The following is a 23,067-nucleotide window of genomic DNA, read 5'->3' as shown; positions in this document are numbered from 1 at the left end:
TCATGGGGACATCCAGTTTTTGTTTTGCCAAAGGGGAGACGGAGCCTGAGAACAGGAGGTAGAAAACATGCTCTGAACTTTACACCTCATGCTATGTTCTCATTCTTGGTACAGACTTACCCTATCTTGGTGTTCCTGCTCTTTTAGCCTGGCTTCACTCAGCAGGGTGGTCTTCTCAGCAAGCTGTACCTAAGCACAGTGAGAAAGCAAAATTGGGTGGTGGAAATGATGAACATGCCTTTTACAAGTCTCTAAAGTACACTTCTGGTAAGTTGACTAGTAACTGCTGTCCCACGAGGGCTGTATTTAAGACTGAATGCGCACTTTTATATGGTTTGACATTTTTTTTTTTTTTTTTATTGGAGGGAGGACTAACCTGAAGTTCCTCAACACCCTAAAAAAGTAAAGCAAACAGAGGTTAGGATCCTATAGAAATCAACATAACAGCACTAACAACCTAAAAAAAGGAAAATCACATCACAGTGATGAATTTAACTAAAGATGTACAATTAGAACACAATGGACAAACATAACAGAACAAGAATGGCTAGAAACAGACCTCCTTATATATAAATCATTAACATTAAACTCATAAAAGATATTTCAGCCTAATCATTAGGGGAGCTAAAGGGGCATCTACTGATTTTTGCCTTTGCAAATAAGAAAGACTTCCCAAGCATCGAAAATACATGCAAGTACAGTTTTCTCATTTTTACTAAAAATATGCATAAATAAGGCTCAAAAAAACCTTTTCAAGATGCTAATTAAGAACAAAGATTTAGAACCTCATGAGCCCTGGAGAGTTTGAAATTGTTGTAGCAACTGTATGCTAAACCATGTTGCTGTTTAGTGAGCTGTCCAGAGATGAGGGCATCGAACTGTACATTTTATGAGGAGATAAACAGCACCACCTGGTAGTGGTCGTGGGAAAATCATACCTGAGGACCACTAAGACTCCTTTGCTGTAGCTCCTCCAGCTCCTTTTGCACCTCCCACACTCTTGTGCCCATTTCCTCTTCACGGCTCTGGAAAGATAATGTATGATTTTGCATATATTGTACTCACACACATACACATGACATTTACTTATTTAATACAAATTATGTTTATATGCTCTATTCGAAAAGGAAAAAAACTGATGTATATTAAAGCACAAATACAAATAGTCAGCATAGTTGTCAGAATTATGAGTGTGGATATAAAACCCTTTAGGTACAAATCACATAAAACACCATGGGGTGCATGCACAAGGTAATCGTTTCCTCATGACTTGCTGAAGAGCAAGGATGGATCGACCACCCCTCATAGTACTGATGCACCCACATACCCATGATAGTAAGTAATCACAAAAAAAATTTTTAAAAGTCAAAGAAATATATTTCACTGCACCTGAAGAATTTGCTCATAACGTTGAACAGTTCTTTTTAGGTCTTCATCTTTCTGTAAAATACTCTTTTGAAGTTGATTTGCCTCTTCTCGATGGATTACCATTAGTTCTGCTTCAACACTTTGGGCCTTTTCTTTATGGAGGCAACAGAAATGATATAATGAAGTCATTTACAAATCCCCCCTCCCAAATAGAAAAGAAAAGAAAAAAGTAAGTGGTACAAAACACATTTAATTTTTATTACTGATTTATTCCCCAGATAGGAAATAAACACATTTTGAGAAGTTCTGCATATAAAAATAATGTCTGTCATGGACTCTTACCAACTGCCTCCTTCACTGATGCTTCAATCTCTTTATCCTTTAGTGCTACCTGGGTGTTGAACTCTCTCATCATCTGTTTAAGTACAGAATTATGCTTTATTTCCAAATCTTCCATTTCAATCCTGTGAAAAAATAGCAACAGCAGTTTAGCATACTACTTAAAAATGTTAGAATTATTTATTTTTTTTGTTCGCTTCTTACTTGAGCTTTTTCTCACTCTCATCTTCCATTTCTTTTCTCAGATATTCCAGTTCTTTTTCATGTTCCTTTCTCAGAGAGCGAAGGTCTTTCTGTAACCGGCTGCAATCTTTTTGAATCTTCTGCTTCTCATTTTCAGTTTCCACCAGTTTTTGCTGTAAATTGTTCTCTGGGCTTTTAGACCCATCAGTAGAACATTCTCCATCGGTCTGTCCTAATCCTATCTTTAGATTTTCTTGGATTTTAAGCTGACTCTCCCTTTCCTCTAGTCTCTTGATGAGGTCTTGGAGCTTCATCTCATATTCTTTTACTAAAAGATCTTTTTCACTCCGCCAGGCTTCTTGTTTTAATTTAGTGTCCTGTTCTCTTGCATATATTCCAGGCTCCATTCCCAAGAGATTATGAGTTTTCTCCAAGGAGCACTTATCAATTTGCATGACATTAGACTCTCTCTCTTTAAGCTGGACCTCAAGACTCGAGCAAGTCTTCTGAAGCTCCTGAACCAGTTCCATCTGTTCACACAGTTCTGCTTTAAGTTGGCTGATTTTAGCTTGGCAGGTAGTGTTTACTTCTTCGGATTCAATAAGTTTGGCTTCAAGCTCCCTCAGCCTTAACAATGCCTCTTGCTCTCTTTCATTTCCTGTATCAGCTGCTTCATTTACCACAAATGCATTTTCTTCCATCTTTTGCAAATGTTTTTCTTTTTCTAATTTTCCATCATGATGTACCTGCTCCAGGTGCTTTTTGTGCTCTTCCCTTAGATAATTGATGGTCTCCTCCATTTTGCTCCCATTTTCCTCCAAACACTTTACTTGCTGTTCTTTTTCCTGATGCCTCTGCGTAATGTTCTCCAGCTGAACCTTCAGATCCTTAATGGTCTGTTCCTTCTGCTCAACCTGGGAAGTCAGCTGCTTACGTAGCAAGCTAATTTTTTGCTCAGCTTTCTTTTTTAGTTCAGCTACTTTAATTGTACTCTCTTCTGCTGTCTTTAAAGCTTCTTCTTTGGACTTTAAAATTTGTGCCTTCTCTCTCACAAAGTTTTCTTGCTGGCTTTCCAGTTGTTGTTTGACATTTTGGAACTCTTTCTCTAAAGACAGAAGTTTTTCGTCATTTTCACAGGCAAGATCACTTTTGTGAGAACACTGTTCCTTGGTTTGCTGGAGCTGTTGAATCAGCTCCATCTTTTCACTTTCCCTCAAGTTAAGGTGCTGTTGGAACTCAGCCTTTAGCTGTTCCTCTTCTTTTGTCTGCATTTTAAGTTGTTCTTCTAGTTCACTTATTTTCTTTGTGCAGTTGTCCAACTCTAAAGTCAAGGCACTTACTCTCTGCTCTTTCTCATTTAGAACCTGGTCCATCTCTGACTTACTGATAGACTGATTGTCAATGCTGGCAGTGAGTCTTTGTAGGTGCTCGTCTTTCTCAGTTATCTGTTTCTCCATCTCCTCAATCTTGCATTTAAGAGATTTGACGGTGTTGTGGTTTTGAGTGAGCTTGGAGTCTGTCTTCTTTTTAAGTTCAGACAGTTTATTTCTTAGTGTATCTGCTTGTTCGATAGCTACGCTTTTTTCTTTTTCTGCCTGTTCCACAGCCTCTACCATATGGCTTTTGATATTTAGTTTTTCTTCATGGTGCTGCTGATTCAGCAGAGATATGGCTTCCTCCTTTTCAGTTAAGATAACCAATAACTGGTTCTTTAGCTCAGCTATGTTGTTCTCCAAATTACTGATATGCAAAATATTAGCTTCAAGTTTTCCAGATATGTTTCTGTTTTCTTCACCGAGTTTTTCCATACAAAGAACTTTCTCAGAAAGTTCCTGGGAATGACTGTTGGCATCTTTTTGCAAATACTCTTTCTCAATTTTTAAGGCTTCAAAATTTTCTGAATTTGCATTTAACTGAAGGGCCATTTGATTAAGTGAGTTCTTGAGGCTCTGGCTCTCCTCTAGGGTTTTCTGTAGCTCTTCCTTTAAAGAACAAATTTTTTCATCCTTTGTCAAAATAACATTTTTAAGATTCCACAGTTTCTGCTGATTACATGTAACCCTATTTTGCAGTTCATTCACCTTTGCTTCTACTCTTTTGCACAAATCAACTGAAAAATCATTTAACATTGTCTGTGCACACTGACAATGCTGCTCTAGCTCCTTACTAATGCCAATATTGCGTGTGAGAAACTCTGTTTCCTTATTTTGAAGCTCAGTATTCTTCTCCGCAAGTGTTCTTTGCAGGCTCTCACCCTCCATACCTCTGGAAGCTTCAAGTACATTAATCTTCTTGTATGCATCTTCTAGCTCTTGGGACAGTGTCTCAAATCTATCTTTACTCGTTTTCTCAGTCTTAGTGACCTGGTCCTGAAGAAGATTCCTTTCACTTAATGCCTGGTTTAAGTTCTTCTCTATGGTCTCGACCTGCTTTTTGAGGACATCTTCTACTTCAGACATGCTTTCCAGTTTAAGAGCAGCTTCTCTAAGCTCAGTCTGGAGTTTCTGCACAGTGGTTTCCCTCATTAAAAGCTCTTCCCTAAGATTCTTTACTTCCTGAATGACTTGTTCCTTCTCCTCTGTGTTGGCTAAAAACCGTTGAGACAATTTCTCCAACTCCTGCACATTTTCTTGTAAAGACAAGGCATGCTTCTCCTGGAGCTCTTCCGCTTGCTGGGATAGCTTCTCCTGCCAAAGGTGAAGAAGGTCCTCTTGCTTGAGTTTATGAACTTCATGGATCTTTTTTAACTCCTCCTTGTGATTCACTTCCAAGTCAGATAAAGCACTGCTGAGGCCCTCTGAGCTTGCCTGGGCCATCTCAAGAATTTTATCTTTGACCTGTTGCTCTAGCTGTTGCAGTTCTTTATCCTTCTTGGCTATCTCTGCTTTAGCATTTTCTTCTTGGTCATGAAGTTTTTTCTTTAACTTCTCCTGAATTTCTTTGGCTTTTTGTTTTAGTTTCTCCATTTTGGTCTCCTGGGATTTTAACTGGCCCTCCATTTCTTTTCTCATGCTTTCAGCTCTTTTCTCATAGACCTGTCCCTCCTCATCTAACTGCTTCTTTAACAGATTTAGCTCCTCTTGCATTGCTTGGTGTGACTGAATGTGTGAATTCTCTTTTTCAGCCAGGTCATTTATGGCTTGCTGTATCCTCTGTCCTAGTTCTTCATTTTCAGTAGTTTTCTGTTGAAGACCTTCTTCTTTCTGCTGGCATTCATTACGATATTCTTCAAGAAGTCCTTCCAGGTTTTGCACTTGACTCTTTGACTCTTTAAGTTCTTCTTTCAGAGAATTATACTGAGCACCAGCCTCAGCAAATGCTTCCTTCTCAGACTGTGCAACACTCCTTAGATCTTCAATTTCCTTTGACTTTGCTGCCACTTCCTGTTGAGCCTTTTTGACATCATCTTGTAAGATATTTTCCTTCACAGCACAATTTTCAAGCTGTTTCTCCTTCTCCTCTAGTTCCATTCTTAGCTGATTTAGCTTTTCTTCCATATTCTTCTCTAGTCCTCCCATCCCCTGCTCATGTTGACGCCTTATATCTTCCACCTCCATCTGAAATTTTATCTGCTCATCCTTTAGCTTTGCCTCAAACTCCCTCCTAACTGACTCATTAGCTGCAAGTTTTTCCTTTAGACGCTCTTTACATTTTTGCATTTCACTGAGCTCAGAGTTCAGAGCCTCCAGTTCAGCCTGCTTGATATCTAGTTTCTCCAGCACCTTTTGGTTCATTTCCTTAACATGGACGTGAAACTCTTGTTCTTTGTCTTTCATGATAGCATTGATCTCAGCCTTGTGCTTTTGCATTAGCTCTTCAACTGCAGTTGAGTGCTGTAGGTTTAAAATGTCTGTCTGTTCTGCCTTCAACTTCTCAAGCTCCTGCTGATGCCTTTTTTCTAGTGCAGTTATTTCACTATCATATTTCTTTCTCTGTTGTTCAATCTCTGTGAAATGTTCTGCCTGGTTATCTCCCCCCTGTGACAACCTAGACAAGGAACTCTCCAGCTCAAGAATTCTCTAAAAGAAAGCAACATTTAAAAGACAATAAATTCAGATAAAACTTAGTTAAAATGATCATGTATTGTTGATTATGTACACAGGGCCTCAAATGAACCATCAAATGACATCACACTTTACATAAAACCTGCCAGAAATTTAGATTAACTCACAGTTCTAGCACTTTCCAGCTCTAGCTGTAGCTCCCTGGCTTTGGCTTCTCCTTCAGCCTGCACAGCTGACTTCTGTAGCTCTGCTTCTTCTACAGCTAAAGAAGCCTGCTGCTCCTTCTCCTGTGCTGCATTCAACAGCCCTTCACGACTATTTTCCTTAGCAACAGATAATCCATCACACGCTTAGCGTCTACACCATCTTAAACAGTTAAAGATTTGAAGTGAGTATAAATAATTAAATAGATGTACCACTGCCTCAATTATCTTGGCATTCATCTGTTTGTCCTTGTTAGCCAGCTCTTCTGTGTGCTTCCTCTCCAATTCCGCTATCCTATCTTCTGTGGACTTCTGAAAACACAGAGAAAGGAGGAAAAAATCTGGACAGCTGAACACTGAAAACAGCCCAGAAATTTAGATTTCAGACATTGTTTTTCTTATCTTTAACTCTTGGGTTTAGGTCTACAGTGAAGCTATACCAAACTGGCCCCAACAACTGTCAAGGTCACCAAGATCCAATCTTTTTCTGCATTCATGTGAAACTTAATATAAGCTCTTGACCTTCATATGCATCATTTTATGCACCACACAGCTGCCACATGATGGTTGACTGGCTAACTGTATGAATGTGTCATTTTACATCAATGCTAAAACACACACACACACATGTAATTTTTATTTTGGTAGTCTGTTTGTGTTTATTTTTTCTGAGCATGTTATTTAGACAAAATATGGCTTTGTTCATTTGTTCAAAATATAAATTAGCCTGACAAATGTTAATAAATAATGCTATATATTAAAATTTCTTTACAAATATATTATTTGGTCCGCACTTACACTTGGCAAAGGTTTTACATTGGATGCCCTTCCTGACACAACTCTCCCATTTCCTACCTGGTGGCTGGATAGTATGGTCAATTTGGAGACACCAACCCGGACCCTGGAGGTGCAAGGTGACAGTTCTAACCACTAAGCCACCATGCCAACATAAATAAAGATATAAGTAAATCTGATTGCAATTAATTCTATTAATTCAAAGTTTTTAGAAATTAGCTTAATTGTCTTTTTATTTACAGCAACTTCAGACAAATGTACCCAAAATTCAGCTTTGTTTTATCAAATTCAAACTAAATACTGCCGTATACTTTTTCTTAATAATTTTCTCTTATAAATGCAAACTTTTTCATTATCTCATTGTCTTAACACCCAAGTAATTTAACACGCTCTGCATGCAGCCGACAGGTAAATAGTCTTGTTGAAAGCAACAGCTTGTTCCAAGCCAGCTGAAATGATCACAAAAATTTAAAATAAGATGTGAATTCAAAGAGGGATTTCTTTATAGGCAATCGCTACCCAGTGAATAAGATGCAGGGCAGTTTGGAGCCTCGTGTCTGACTATGCAAGGATGATAAATCTCTCTAATCCTATCAAATCTTAAAATCTGATATCCATAATTTAAAAAAAAAACAAAAAACAGAAATTTAGTAGAAACTATTTTTGACTGAGATTAAAAAAATTAGCCTTTATGTGGGCGGTCATAAGTGGGATAGGATTCTGAATGTGCAGTTGTGCCCACAGTGTACCACAAGCAATGTCTCTTTCTTGCTTTAGGCAACACATGCAGTTCTGTGTATTACTTTATCTCTGATGCACATGACAATTCCTTTAATTCCACATTTAAATTTTACGTTATACAGAACTCTTAACTATATTATTATAATTATTATTTGTTGTTACTGTTAATTTGTTATTATATTCCTTTACTAAATAACAGCACCTTCATTATGGTTATGACCTCCTGTTTGACCCTGGTCAGCTCCTGTTGTAGACTCCGCCTCTCTTCCTCACTGGCCTGCTCCACCTGTTTCACCTGCTCTTCCATGCGATCCTGCATCTGACGCCGAGCTTCTTCTGCTCTCTGTGCCATGCCCAGGGCACGTTCCAACTCCTCAAAAGCTACATTAAGACCATATACTCAGTAACTGTAATACTCTCAAGAAAAAAGGAAGAGAGAGAGAAAGTGTGTGTGTGTGTGTGAGAGCGAGAGGGAGAGAGAGGGAGAGAGAGAGAGAGAGAGAGATTCAAGCTCGCTCACCAGCTTTCTCTGCTTTCTCTCGCTGTTCCTGTAGCTCCTCTTTCTGAGCCACGGTCTGTTGTATCCTGGTGCGCAACTGGGCAATCTCCTCCTCCTTCATCTCCAGGGTCTCATGCATTTGCCGTTTGGTCTCAGCAATAACCATACCCTGGCAAATCCAATCAGAGAGCAACATAACATTTTTAATCAGGATTTAATGAATCTGTTATATGCTTTTATATGCTTCACTCTCTAACAAAATTCTCATCATGTGTGATGTCTTGCTGGAAATTTTTTAAATCAAAAGCTATTACCTTTAGAATCAACACTGAATAGTCATGAAAATCCTTTTTATGATGTGAAGACACTGACCCTATTGTGCAAAGCAAAGTAATACATTCCTAACTGCACAACAGCAGATCATTAATTCTGTAAATATGCCGACCACAGTTGTGCAAACAAGAATGACTGCCCAGTTTTCCATTTATTATCACAACCTGAAATTTGAATTCATTTTGACACTTTGCATCGAACACAAGCATGTGGGACCCGTAGTATTATTACAGTCAAAGGGGAAAGAGGTTGAAATGTTCAGCCTAGAACACTGTGCGCACCTCAGGAGCAAAAACTTCACAGGAAATCCACATTTCACAGGAAACCTGGGTATTTCAGATTACTTTAGATCACATGGAGATGGACTCAGTGCACAAATTAAAGCAAGACTAAGCTCCAAAATACATTTTACATTTTTACATTTTACAAAGAAACAATACTTGTACTATTCCAAGTTTCACTTGCTGTATATAAGGCTTTTCACAAACCATAGAAATATCAGAAAAAAGAAAAACTGTTTAGAGAACTGTAAAAAAATGCAACCATAAAGCACACATCATTGATATTCATTCATTACTTAGTTTTACTACCTAGAGCCAGACATTTTCCTCCAGACATCAGGCATAATCAATCAAACACAACCCGATGAACCCACATGAAGCCACTATCTGTCTAAAAGTACAAATGTGTTACTCTTACCTTGTCCTGTTCCAGCTGCTCAATTAGGTTCTTGGCATCTCTGAGCTGTGTGATCAGCTTGGTCTTCTCACTTGTGTGAAGTTCCTAAAAAAAAATTATTACATTAAAAATCAGTATTCCAGGGTGTGGTTTTAACACCTGCAGCCTTTCAGCACTAGTTAGGAAAGCACTGAGACACCATCAAATAGTGATTTAAATAAATAAATAAATAAATAAAGCAAATTTATATAATTTAAATGAGCAGCCTCTTCTTCGAAATTCTTAATGATCTAAGAATCCTAACAATAAACACCTACTGCTGATGACCAAAAATTTAACTCACTTAAAACAGTAGAACGGGCTATTAAATTGTGAGCATGTAAGGCAATTTTGACAGAGATAATCAATTTACAAACACAAATAATTATCTACAGACATGTGAGACAGAGACATACCCCCTCATATTTCATTTATTTACACAGAACTTGTGTACTATATACATATACAGAATACACATCAGTAAAAATATTGGCATTCTGCAACTTATAAGGTGTATAAATGAGGATAAATAAGTAAGTAAAAGAGAGTTTAGGGATATTTACAAAGAATTATACAGATTAGTGGTAGTACCCATCATTAACTGGAAAAAGGTTTGTAGAAATAGTTTAAAAGTTAAAGCTAAAAATAAGTTGATTCAGCCTTAATGTAATCAGTGACTTTATTCTTTCAGGTTGAAGTCCATATACTGTACATGTCTGCCTGTCTTTCTGTAAGGCAGAACTCTCTGCCTAGCTTACAGTGGTACAGTGGGAAATGTCTATGACTGCCGTTCACTCTGCCGCAACCAAACGGCAACAGCCAAAATAAATCAGTCGCAATTCAAAGTAATTTGTGAAATGACCGCCAGGTGGCACAATGGGACATTTGCTAAACGGCTGCAATTTATTTGTTGAGAGACTCTGTTTCTATCTGTCTATTGTTATTATTAAAGAAAACAGCACAAACAACAGCTCAAGGGCTTGCAAAAACATTTTTATTTTTAACGGTAAAAATGTCAATTTTGCAATCTGCAGAAGCTCAACGGAATAATCTTTGTATGATAAAATGACTCGTGGCATGAATCACGAAGCGCTTTAGTTTCAAATAATCATGTACGAGCCCAAACAGCAAAAAAACATAAAATTAATAATCAAAAAAATAATACTTATGGTGCTGTTTGCTGTTTATGTCCAACATTAAATAATTACTTAATTATTAATAAATAAGGCTGTTCACATTGCACGCTTTTACTTCTCACAATCACTTTTAAAAACGCATTGTTTAATCAGCAAGTATATGTGGCCTCTTTATGATAGATGAAGATTGACTGAAATAAAGCTGCTCGTGTCCGCTCATATCGGGGGCATTTTGATCAAAGGGGAGATGAAAAGTGAAAAGTAAAAGTGTGTACCAACAACATAGCACAACGCATGTGTGTGAATGGCTAAAATGCTGTTATGAATAAGCCGTTTAATGAATGTAAAATGTTCGCGTGAACCCGCGGTGACGTCGATATGAGAGATTTATAATAGATTTCTCTTTCCCAGGAATACAACAAACACAATTTTATACGTGTTAATTAAGCGCCGTCTTTGCAGCGCTGTGCGAAATGCACGCCGATGTGAGCCACCTTATTTCAGTCATGATATACTAACATATTTTTGTAGTGGACCGCGCGCGCACAACCTCTCTAACCCTCTAAATACAGCGTTTTAACGGGGGTAGGGTTAAGAAACACCGCACTGGCAGAACTAGATTAATGATTATTAATGCGTCGGGGAAAACATCAAGGAAACTCACTCTGGCCATTTTTTTTTTTTTTTTTTTTAAGGATTTTCAAATAATACAAACACAATCAAACAGACAGACAAACGAACGAACAAACAAACACACCCACCAACCCACCCACCCCACCCACAGCGCTGAAAAAATAACAATATGCAATGTACAAGCAAATATAAAACTCTGCCTGCTGAAGTTAAGCAAAGCAAAACATGAGGGGGAAAATAGAAACCTCTGTTAAAATAAACATTCAGAGTTTTTGCAAAAAACAGTGGAGAGGTTTCCAGAGTTTCCAAAATTTGTCCGACCTGTGATTAAGATCATGAGTTAGTTTCTCCAAGGGAAGAAAAGATGACAGCTGGGATATCCACATAGTGATAGTTGGAACCTGGGGAGTGGACCACTTTAGCAAAAGGCATTTTTTTTGCCAAAAATGAAAGGGTTGTAAACAAGAGCTTGGAGTCCTTGTCAAAAAGGCCTTCAGGAATATGATTCAACAAATACAATGCAGGAGACAGAATAAAATGTTTTCCAATTATCTCTTGAGTTACAGAGTGAACCCCCTACCAGAATGATTGGATATTGTCACAGGACCAGAATACATGAAAATATGTACCCCTATGTGCTTTACATTTAAAGCAAAGATTGGAACTGCCCGGATACATTTTGTGAAGACGTACAGGTGTAAAGTAAATTCTATGAAAAAATTTGAAATTTTGTTCGTGTAAAGATACTGAAGTGCTTTTTGGGAAAATGCCTTTACAAATTGTGGTCCAAACTGCTGGATTAAATGATACCCCCAGATCCTGTTCCCACAGTGATTTTAGAGAGTCATAAGCTGAGGAATCTGAGTGCGCTAATAAAGCATAGTACTTAGAGGTGGCCCCTTTAAGAACTTTAGTTGAAATGATGGTTTCTTCCAATTCTGATAAAATAGTACGAAATTTGTTCTGCCTTAATAGGGATTCAAAGAAATGCCGGACCCGCAGGTACTTAAAAAAATCTACAGAGAGGATATTAAACTCTGCTCTAATTTTTTCAAATGACTTCAGGGTATCACAAGCCAAAAGGTCTGAAAAGTCAGACACGCCCTTAGAACTCCACTCCGACAGCCCAATACTCCTAATCTGAATTGGAAAATCAGGATTAAATGCCAAGGGAGAATGGACAGAAATAATGTGAGGAATGCCCAAATATTTTTTCACATCTTTCCAAACCAGTAATGTATTATAAATAATCATATTATCAGTGAGATGTTTTATCTGATCGATATTATTAATAAACCAAAGAGATTCTAATCTCCTGGGATAACAAAATAAGGATTCAAAGTCAATCCATAAAGCGTCCTGCCTGTTCGTAATCCAGCTTGTTATAATTTTGAGTTGAGCAGCCCAATAGTAAAGCTGAAAATTGGGCAGCGAGAGACCCCCCAAATCTCTTGGTTTACAGAGTTTAGAGAGACCAACTCTCGGATTTTTATATTTCCAGATATAACGAGATATAGAAGCGTTTAGTGATTTAAAGAAGGATGAATTTAAATAACACGGAAGATTTTGGAACACATAATTTAGACGGGGCAATACATTCATTTTTATAACATTGACTCTCCCCAAGAGGGAAGTCGGCAAAGAGGTCCATCTTTCCAAGTCTTTTCTAATTTCTCGAATTAAAGGGGAATAATTTGTCTCAAATAAATTTTTCAAATTGGGAGTGAGAAAAATGCCCAAATATTTAAGACCCCTATCTGAAACCTGAAAAGGACATTGTATAGATGGGTTACGGGGGCAATTAAAGGGCATCGAGACAGATTTTCCTAAGTTAACTTTGTACCCTGACACGGTACTAAACGAGGTTAAAGAGTTCAAAACTGCGGGTATCGAGGATTGTGGATTCTCCAGATATAAAAGTACATCGTCTGCAAACAAGGAAATTACATGCTTTTTCCCATTAACTGTGATACCTGTAACATCTGAATTAATCCTGATAGATTCTGCTAAAGGTTCAATAAATAATGTAAACAATAGTGGTGATAGAGGGCACCCCTGTCTGCAGCCTCTACGTACTGGAAACCCCTCAGACATCAGTCCATTCGTATTGACAGTAGCAACAGAATCTGCATACAGATATTTAATGATATTAATGAAGTTGGAGCCTAGCCCAAATTTTTCCAAAACTGAAAACAAAAAAGGCCACTCCACGCGATCAAAAGCCTTTTCGGCATCCAAAGATAAAATCGTTGCTGGCTTATTTTGGGTATTAAGATAGTGAATAACATTAAGAGCACGACGAACGTTGTCCATACCACATCTAGATCTCACAAAACCTGCCTGATCAGGATTTATAACTTTAGGAAGGATCTTTTCAAGTCTGCGAGCCAGTGCTTTTGTGACTATCTTATAGTCCACATTAAGAAGACTAATTGGTCTATAGGATGAGCGGTCAAGGGGATTTTTATCTTTTTTTAAGAGCAGGCTAATAGAAGCTTGTTTCCAAGAGGGTGGTATTTCGCCTTCCCAAATTTTATTAACAGCAGGTACAAAAATTGGGTGAATTTTAGGCCAGAATTTTTAAAAGAATTCCAATGGGAAGCCATCCGGACCAGGGCATTTCCCGTTTAGCATAGACTGAATGGCCGCCCAGATTTCCTCCACTGTAAAAGGAGCATTTAAGCTAAACCGATCGTCCTCTGAAATCGACAATAATGGAATTTTGCTTAGATAGCCGGCAATGTCTAGGCCTGTCGCTTTTGATTCCGAGCTATAAAGAGATGTATAAAAATCCCTAAAAGTTCCGTTTATAGTTAAAGGGTCTCTTAAAATGTTACCATTCTCATCCCGTATCGTAACAATTGAACGATCATTATTTTGATTTTTTAGTTGGTGAGCAAGCAGTCTACTGGATTTATTGCCAAATTCATAATATTTTTGTTTAGTAAAGAGCAAAAGCTTCTGAATGTGGCTGGTATGGTCCATACTCAGATTGGTTCTTGCATTCACCAGCGCTTTTAAATTTAAAACTGTAGGGGATTCCTTATGAATTTGCTCTAATCTGGAAACTTCTTTTTCAAGCTTTTTCCTATTCCCGTCCCTGACTCTTTTAAGGTGAGAAGTGTAAGAGATGAGATGACCGCGTAGAGTGGCCTTAGCTGCATCCCAAATCATGGCGGAGGATACTGGGGACTCTCTGTTATCAGACCAGAATTGAGATAAACAGTCTGAAACAAAAAGACAAAAAGAGTCACTGTTTAAGAGGGATGTGTTAAACCTCCAGTATGAGGTTCTAGGAATAGTGAAAGCAGGGTCTATCTGCAAATGTACTGCTGCATGATCTGACAGAGTAATATTGTCAATACGACAGGACTGGATCGCATTCAAAAATTGCTTAGGGATAAAAAAATAATCAAGCCGAGAATAAGAATTATGGGGGTGTGAGTAAAATGTATAGTCCCTCACTTTAAGATTTAATTGGCGCCATGTATCTATCAAACCTGTATCTATACATAATTCGTTAAGAACCTTAGATGATTTGGGATTCGATACATTTGCAGACGAGGATTTATCTAGAGAGGCATTCATTACACAATTGAAGTCTCCAGTTAAAAAACCTAGACCTTTACAATAATAATTAAACAATAAAATGATATGCGATATGAAACTAGGCGAGTCAAGATTTGGTGCGTAGACATTTAAAATTGTTATATGATGATTATAAATTGAGCCTGTAATCATAATGAATCTTCCTTCAGGATCTGATTCCTTGTGCTCTAGGCTAAAAGGTAGATTCTTATTTATAAGAATGGCACTCTGGCCATTTTAATAATTCATTGATGTGAATTAATTCGGTTAATTTTCTGACGCGCTCAAGTTCACCGAAACAGAATAGCGCTGTATCCGTGTTTGCTTTCATTATTTTACAACATCACAACGTTTTTGTCTTCATTGTGTGTGCACTCAAATAAAAGTATAGTCATATAAAGGCTATGTATCTTATATACAGTGGTTAATCAATCGGAATGTAGGTCCTACCGTCGCGGCGCTCGGCGGTACCGTTTGGCTTTGTGCGTTTGCTGGCTTTTACCGTTGAGTGGCGCTATATAACTACAGGCTGACGCCTCATGCCTTAGTTCATTCTCTGCTGGATTAATGAGACACAGAGTTTTAGAACTGCACATAGTAGCGGATAAAATCAAGTAAAACATTGTAGTTAAACAAATTTATAATCACAGAACTAAAATGACGATACAAATGTAGAATTTAAATTTAATTAAATCTTATTAGGATCAAATTTAAACCAAATAAATGTTAACACAGTGAGCCTTTAAATTTTATCACGTGTAATTAGACGCGTGTAGGGTTTTGTGTCGTCTTATATCTTGTGTTCTTTAAATTTATAGTAGATTTATTAACTAAAATAAATGACCATAAAAATTATAACATTGTCAGGACGTTCTACTGCGTCAGCTGATGTTGGTCATTTAACCCCGCTTGTGTTTGTGCGTTATTATAAGAATGAAATGCAGTAGACTGTTATGATCTGTAACGGATTCGACCCATGTTGCACGGGCGGCACCATAAAGCACGGACACGAGGCGAGGTCTTACGGGAAAAGGGTAATTTATTTAGGTAAAATGGGGAAGGAAAGTGTTGAAGGAGGGAGAATGGAAAGAATGGGATAAAGGTTGTGCATGTGCAGTTCCGGGGGCTGTGCCACACTGGCATGCGGGCACACAGCTGATGCTAAGTGTTGGTGCGCGGAGTGGCAGAACTGAGCACGCGGAGGCAGCGCTCCTGCACGCTCCCTCGTGACGCCGCTTCTCCCGCTGTCGATGGCCGGCGCGAGTTCTCGCTGACGCAAAAACCTAACCACACTTTTCCTCTTCGGCAGCGGGGCTGCGAGGGCGGGCACGGTGCGGGAGTGTAGATGCCGCGGGAGCTCGCGCAGCTCTTTCTCGCGCTGTCCTCAGCGCGGAGATCAAAGGGCGGAATTATAGTGTCCTTGTTTAAAGTCCCTAGGGCGCGTCACATCGCCCCACTGACATGCTTTTTTTATATTCTCCATTACATCACGTACTTCCCAGACCTCAGACAAATCTCCGCGCCTTGCTTTTATAATGCGGAGCAAGCCCGAGATCATATTAACGTTAATTATCGCCAGCCGGCCCAAATAGGCGGCTCCGTCCCTTTAGCTGCCTATTCAGGGAGCCTACGGAGTGAGGGAGTAGTTATAGTAGATTTGGGCGTACACCCATCACACGCGCACGCCGTGGCAGATCATCATAATTGTCCTAAACTTGTATTTCATAAGGTTTTCCGAGCGGTGGTACAGCGCAACGGGGGTCATTATTTACTATTAAACATTAAACGAATTTACAAAACTTAATGCGTGCGATTAAGCGCTGATTCTACGTAGGAAAGTAAAGAAGAGGATCCTGATGCTCAACATTCCGGAGACCAAACCCCATTTAAATTAAATTAACAAATATTGCATGTAAATAACAATAGCCCACTTTTAAAAAAGCATTTTTATTTAGATTATAAAAAAATAATCCTGCATCTGTTTTAGGTGTTCCAGCTGCCACTGTTCTAGAATTCAAATTAAATCAAATCTTATTAGGATCAAATTTAAGCACAATAAATGTTAACACAGTGAGCCTTTTGATTTTATCACTTGTAATTAGAAAAAAAGCGTGTATGGATTTGTGTCATCTTATTTTTTTGTGTTCTTTAAATTTATAGTAGATTTATTAACTGAAATAAATGACCATAAAATTAAAACAGTGTTAGGACGTTCTACTGCGTCAGCAGATGTCGGTCTTTCAGCCCCGCTTGTGTTTTTGCGTTATTATAAGAATGAAATGCAGTAGACTGTTATGATTTGTAACGGGTTCAGGTGTAAGTAAATGGATAGAAAGTAAATGTCTGTGCTGTTTGGGGGAGGGACGTGCTAATGATTTGGTCGGCTCTGTGTGTGTGTGTGTGTGTGTGTGTGTGTGAGAGAGAGGGGGGTGTCGCGGTCGTTTTCAGTGAAACAAAGGCTCAGCTGAAAAATGTTAGGCACATCGGTCACTTAACCCCCAATAAAAGGTATTTGAGTGTTATGATAGTTGTAATATAACAGATGCGCACTAAATACTAAACCTAAACCAGGCACGGTGATTATTGAACCAAGATAGCCCCCATACCCGTTTAAAAAAAAAAAAAAAATACCAAAGAATATTATTGAGTATAGACTGATTAAAAACAATGCAATTTATGCTATCATAAGGAAAATAACAAGTTCTTCCATTCCAATGATTAAAAAAGGTAACAATGTCAACTTTAGAATCTAGAATCCAGGAGATTAAAATTACACAAATTGAAATCACTGAAAGTCAGCCTCAGATTCAAGAGGTTTTTAAAGTGGGGAGAAGTGCATTTCAGTTCCTCTGAATGTATAGGTGAGAACAGCCGATTCACACCTGGGGAGGGTGAATAATTTGTATTTGAATGTTGTCTGGCATTGTAAAGCACTATAGTGACACTAAAAGAACAACCCAGGATTAATAGGAATTCTTATACTGCATAAACATTATTTAGCACAAAAAAATTCCCTGGGGCGCGTTCCATTTGCCCTGCTTGCATGCCGCACTTCCGCGTTGTTGCACGCGCGCTGCATACACAGCGCGTAGTAAAATCCACTTTAACCCAACAAACCCCAAGTATTTTATAGCGCGGGGTGCAAGCCCGGGCAACGATAGCAACGATAGCTCACCAGTCATGTGTAATTCTGCGGTCCCGCTGCTTCGCATGTCTGAAGGGGAGGCCGCCTAACTAGTGAGCGAGGAGCGATATTGATTTGGGCGCACGCCGTGACAGGCTGAAAAAACTGTCAGATTAATGTGGAAAAACTATATAATAAAACTATATAAGACTACATGCCTTTATAAGACTCAACTTTTATTTAAGCGCACTCACAATAACGAAAAAACGTTGTGATTTTGTAAGTGTTGTGATTTTGTAAGTGTTGTAAGCTGCGCTGCTCTGTATTGTTTTTGGTGAACTTGAGCGCGTCAGAAAATGAACGCAAACGTTTTTTTAAATGGTCAGAGTCAGTCTGCTTGCTGTTTTCCCGACGCGTTTATAAGCATTAGTCTACTTCTGCCGGTGCGCTCTGGAAAACTCCATGCATGCGGCTGAGCGCTGATTAAAACTATGGAGTAAATTAAAGAGGAGAATCACAATGCTGAATCGAAGTCCTGAGCCCAAACCTGATTTAAATTAAATTAACAAATATTATAAGTAAAAAAACAATAGCCCATGTTTAGAAACAGTTTATAAATTCTTTCCGACATGAGTTGGCCCGGTGTTATGCGCAGAGCGCCGGGAGATTTCCTGAAGCTCAGAAATCACTGGGCATGTTTTCTAAATAGCCGCTATCTTTAATAACTGATGGAGGTTTTAAACTGTATACACACGCATTCCTGCCTAAACAACTCTAAAAACTACACCTGTAACACAATAAACAGTAATATTTCAAACATTCTGCAGGCTGATATTTGGAGAAAGGAAAGAATAATGAATAAACCAGTTGTTGGGTCAAAATAACCCAACCAGGTGTTCATTTGTAAACTACATCTCATATGAGCCAACATGAGCAACCCAACAATGTGTTTAAAATACCTGAAATAATCCAGAACTTAAATAACAATAAACCGATACAGAGATACGCTGTATAACGGTCACTGTTGTATTTACGGCAACGAGCGAAAATGTCACTTTGCGCCACCTGGCGGCCATTTTACGAATTACTTTGAAATGCAACTGATTTATTTTGGCCGCTGACGTTTTTACGCAGCGGTGAGCGCGACGGTAATAACCATTCCAATTGATCAACTACTGTACAGTAGTTTTATTATATAGTTTTTGCCTATTAATCACAACACCTGTGGCTCACCCACTTTTTCTGATGCACACCCAGAGTTTTCTGGCTACGCGATGATAAAATACAAAGGCTCACTGTGTTAACATTTACTTTGCCTAAATTCGATGGAACTAAGAAACGCCTATATTTAATTTAAATTCTAAATTTGTACTGTGATTTTAGTACTGTGATTGTACATTCGTTTAACGTTTCACTTGTATTTTATAAGGTTTTGCCGGTGGTGGTACAGCGCAACGGGGTGCTGGGATGTAAAAATGTAATTTGTTAAAACGTTTTCATTATTTATTAAAGAACATTATGATGGACATAACAGCCTACTGCATTTAATTCTTATAATAACGCAAAAACACATCGACATCTGCTGACGCAGTAGCACGACCTGACAATGTTTTAATTTTTATGGTCATTCAGTTTCGTTTATTTTAGTTAATAAATCTACTACAAAATTAAAGAACACAAAATATAGGATAAAGATAAAAAAGATAGATTTTCTAATTACATAGGATAAAATCTAAACACTCACTGTGTTAACGTTTACTTTGCTTAAATTCGAATCATAATAAGATTATGTATTTCTACATTTGTACTGTAATTTTAGTTCTGTGATCATAAACTCGTTTAACTATAATGTTTCACTTGATTTTATCCGCTACTACGTGCAGAGCTGCGGCTCATTAATCCTTGAGAGAATGAACTGATGGCCGAGGCGTCAGTCTATAGTTATATAGCGCCACTCAGCGGTAAAAGCCAGCAAACACACAAACCCAAATGTCGCCACCGTGAGGCGTGGCGGTAAAACCAGAATACAGCTTGAGTAACCACTGTATTAATACAAAAAAATAAAATCTTTGTAAGGGTGTGTTTCTTACAGCTTGTCTTGGCCAAGTTGTACTTTTTTCATCAACAACCAAATACGCTTCCTGTTCGGTAATCAGAAAGTGAATCACAGATTCACAGAAGAGAAATCGAAAAAAGTAGAACAGATATGGATTGAGTTTCGTCGTAAAACGATTTCAGCCTGTTAAAATTCACTTACACAACTTCAGCGGTGAAAATATTAAGTAATCCCAGTACAAATATTCAGTTTAGCTTGTCTAATATCTATTAGTGCAGGTGTTTGTTTACATTGAGCAAGTAGCCTATTAGTAGCTTATTTTACCGGAAATTATTAAAAGTGGTACATACTCAGACTGTGTTGTACTTTTTGTTTCAGTTTTGTGAGTGCCTTGTAGGTGCATTACAGTCATTTCTGTGTCTTTCGCATACTCTGTGTATACACGGTAAACTATCGTGTTGATTGGCTCTGTTGAGTGACGCATATAGCCACGCCCACTTTGAGGGCAAAAGCACTGTATTCATGCAAAAACTGTTTGATTTTATTTATAGCGCAAATTTAAGGCAGATACTAAAGGACTGGCAAAGTTTTATTTATGAAACAATGAATATGAATGACAGAAAAATATAATTGAAAAAGTGAGTTCTAACCAATGTGCAGACTATATACACAGTGGTGTGAAAAACTATTTGCCCCTACCTGATTTCTTATTATTTTGCATGTTTGTCACACAAAATGTTTCTGATCATCAAACACATTTAACTATTAGTCAAAGATAACCCAAGTAAACACAAAATGCAGTTTTTAAATAATGGTTTTTATTATTTAGGGAGAAAAAAAATCCAAACCTACATGGCCCTGTGTGAAAAAGTAATTGCCCCCTGAACCTAATAACTGGTTGGGCCACCCTTAGCAGCAATAACTGCAATCAAGCGTTTGCGATAACTTGCAACGAGTCTTTTACAGCGCTCTGGAGGAATTTTGGCCCACTCATCTTTGCAGAATTGTTGTAATTTAGCTTTATTTGAGGGTTTTCTAGCATGAACCGCTATTTAAGGTCATGCCACAACATCTCAATAGGATTCAGGTCAGGACTTTGACTAGGCCACACCAAATTCTTCATTTTGCTTTTCTTCAGCCATTTAGAGGTGGATTTGCTGGTGTGTTTTGGGTTATTGTCCTGCTGCAGCACCCAAGATCGCTTCAGCTTGAGTTTACAAACAGATGGCCGGACATTCTCCTTCAGGATTTTTTGGTAGACAGTAGAATTCATGGTTCCATCTATCACAGCAAGCCTTCCAGGTCCTAAAGCAGCAAAACAACCCCACACCATCACACTACCACCACCATATTTTACTGTTGGTATGATGTTCTTTTTCTGAAATGCTGTGTTACTTTTACGCCAAATGTAACGGGACATGCACCTTCCAAAAAGTTCAACTTTTGTCTCGTTGGTCCATAAGGTTTTTTTTCCAAAAATCTTGGCAATCATTGAGATGTTTTTTAGCAAAATTGAGACGAGCCTTAATGTTCTTTTTGCTTAAAAGTGGTTTGCGCCTTGGAAATCTGCCATGCAGGCCATTTTTGCCCAGTCTCTTTCTTATGGTGGAGTCGTGAACACTGACCTAATTGGCAATCACTTTTTCACACAGGGCCATGTAGGTTTGGATTTTTTTTCTCCCTAAATAATAAAAACCATCATTTAAAAACTGCATTTTGTGTTTACTTGTGTTATCTTTGACTAATAGTTAAATGTGTTTGATGATCAGAAACATTTTGTGTGACAAACATGCAAAAAATCAGGAAGGGGGCAAATAGTTTTTCACACCACTGTATATATATATATATATATATATATATATATATATATATATATACACACACACACACAAATACATACTGTACTTACAGTATGTGTGTGTGTGTGTGTGTGTGTGTTTATAACAGCTCTAATGCAAGGTGCTGTTAATTGGTGATTTTTAAGGCTGGTAACCCTAAATAAACTTTAGAGAGGTAGGTTTTGGTCTCGTCTTCCTCGGAAGGTCTTCATGAGAGCCAGTTTCATCATGGTAATGATGGGTTTTGGAAATGACTTGACAATACTGTTCTTGCAAGAACTATTCCAGAAAGCCTGGGCTGATGTCAGTGTCTTAAAATAACAACTGACTGTTGTTGTTAAATAATTGCTGAACTCTATACGTGTTATTTTATAGTTTTGAAATCCTCAGTACTGTTGTAAAATGTAGGAGACAAATCATGAAACAAAAACGATATCTGCAAGTGGCCCCAAACTTTTGAGTGGTAGTGTGTGTGCGTGTGTGTATGTATATATGTATATGTATACATGTACAGATGTGCCAGTGAGACGCACACCAACAATTTGTCCTCTTTTGAACTCTGATACGTCTGATCCATAATGTTGTGTGCATTGCAATATTTTAAGCAAAACTGTATTATCACTCTGCTAATTTAACCTTTACACTCTTACTGATGTAATGTACAATCAATGAAGATTGGTCACCAGGCTGGTCAAATTTAGCAATGAAACCTCCAACACAAAATTTGCCAATTGTTTTAGTTTCATTGTCCAACCCCTGTATAAATACACAAACACACTGTACATATAGAAAATATACAGAATACTACAGTTGTGCAATGATTTCAAGTATTAAGATGTTTGTGGTAAAGGTATAGAGTTTAGCAGAGTGATGGTTATGGGACAGGAGGTCAAGCAGTTTGTCACCTGGTTGGGAGGTCCCTGATATTGCTGTATGCTCTGAGGAGGCACCTACGATTTATATGTATAACATGTTTTACAGTATGGCTAAGAGCTTGATGCCACTGAATGTTACACAATTATTATTATTAATGCAGATGTGATTCATGGAGGAGATTGTAAACAACCTAATTATGTACAACTCCATTAGACTATCAGGTAATTAAATACATACCTTCATCTTTTCCAGCTCTTGCAATCTCTCCTGCAGTTGCTGCTGCAGGGCATCATTCTCACTGCTGAGCTGAGCACTGCGCTCTTTGCTGGTGTTAATCATCTCCTTGCAACGCTGCAAAAGTGTCTCCTGCCTCCGCACTCGTTTCTGCAAAACTCCCAAGTCAGCAGTGTTGTCTGGCATACCACTGCCCCCTGCTTCATGCACAGATACATGCATGCACACGCGCACACACACACAAACACACACACACACACAACTTATTTAACAGCATTTACTAAAAACACTAGTTGTAATACCAGAGTTTGTACATTTCATGTGTCTAAAAATATTTCAACAGCAGGATCAGCATCACCACTGCAAATGTCTGAAAAATATAATGACAGTACATTCCATT

At 38.2% G+C, this 23,067-nt stretch overlaps 1 protein-coding gene across 2 annotated transcripts in view; it reads right to left on the bottom strand.

The window, feature by feature from the left end:
* Nucleotides 1–23,067, bottom strand: part of golga4 (golgin A4) — a 57,046-nt gene that overhangs the window by 10,759 nt on the left and 23,220 nt on the right. The window contains exons 10-21 of one of the 2 annotated variants that reach the window (XM_053501856.1): nucleotides 22,671–22,864; nucleotides 9,165–9,248; nucleotides 8,154–8,301; nucleotides 7,836–8,014; nucleotides 6,311–6,409; nucleotides 6,062–6,217; nucleotides 1,912–5,909; nucleotides 1,711–1,832; nucleotides 1,390–1,520; nucleotides 939–1,025; nucleotides 377–394; nucleotides 121–189 (exon numbers count right to left, since the gene is read on the bottom strand). In XM_053501856.1, coding sequence (XP_053357831.1) covers nucleotides 121–189; nucleotides 377–394; nucleotides 939–1,025; nucleotides 1,390–1,520; nucleotides 1,711–1,832; nucleotides 1,912–5,909; nucleotides 6,062–6,217; nucleotides 6,311–6,409; nucleotides 7,836–8,014; nucleotides 8,154–8,301; nucleotides 9,165–9,248; nucleotides 22,671–22,864 — 5,285 coding nt within the window. Of the gene's footprint in view, nucleotides 1–120; nucleotides 190–376; nucleotides 395–938; nucleotides 1,026–1,389; nucleotides 1,521–1,710; nucleotides 1,833–1,911; nucleotides 5,910–6,061; nucleotides 6,218–6,310; nucleotides 6,410–7,835; nucleotides 8,015–8,153; nucleotides 8,302–9,164; nucleotides 9,249–22,670; nucleotides 22,868–23,067 lie in introns of both variants that reach the window. The other variant, XM_053501855.1, reaches the window with a different exon arrangement.

Source organism: Clarias gariepinus, chromosome 8 (assembly GCF_024256425.1).
Source record: "Clarias gariepinus isolate MV-2021 ecotype Netherlands chromosome 8, CGAR_prim_01v2, whole genome shotgun sequence".
Lineage (NCBI taxonomy): Eukaryota > Metazoa > Chordata > Actinopteri > Siluriformes > Clariidae > Clarias > Clarias gariepinus.
This window is presented reverse-complemented; position numbering and strand designations above follow the sequence as displayed.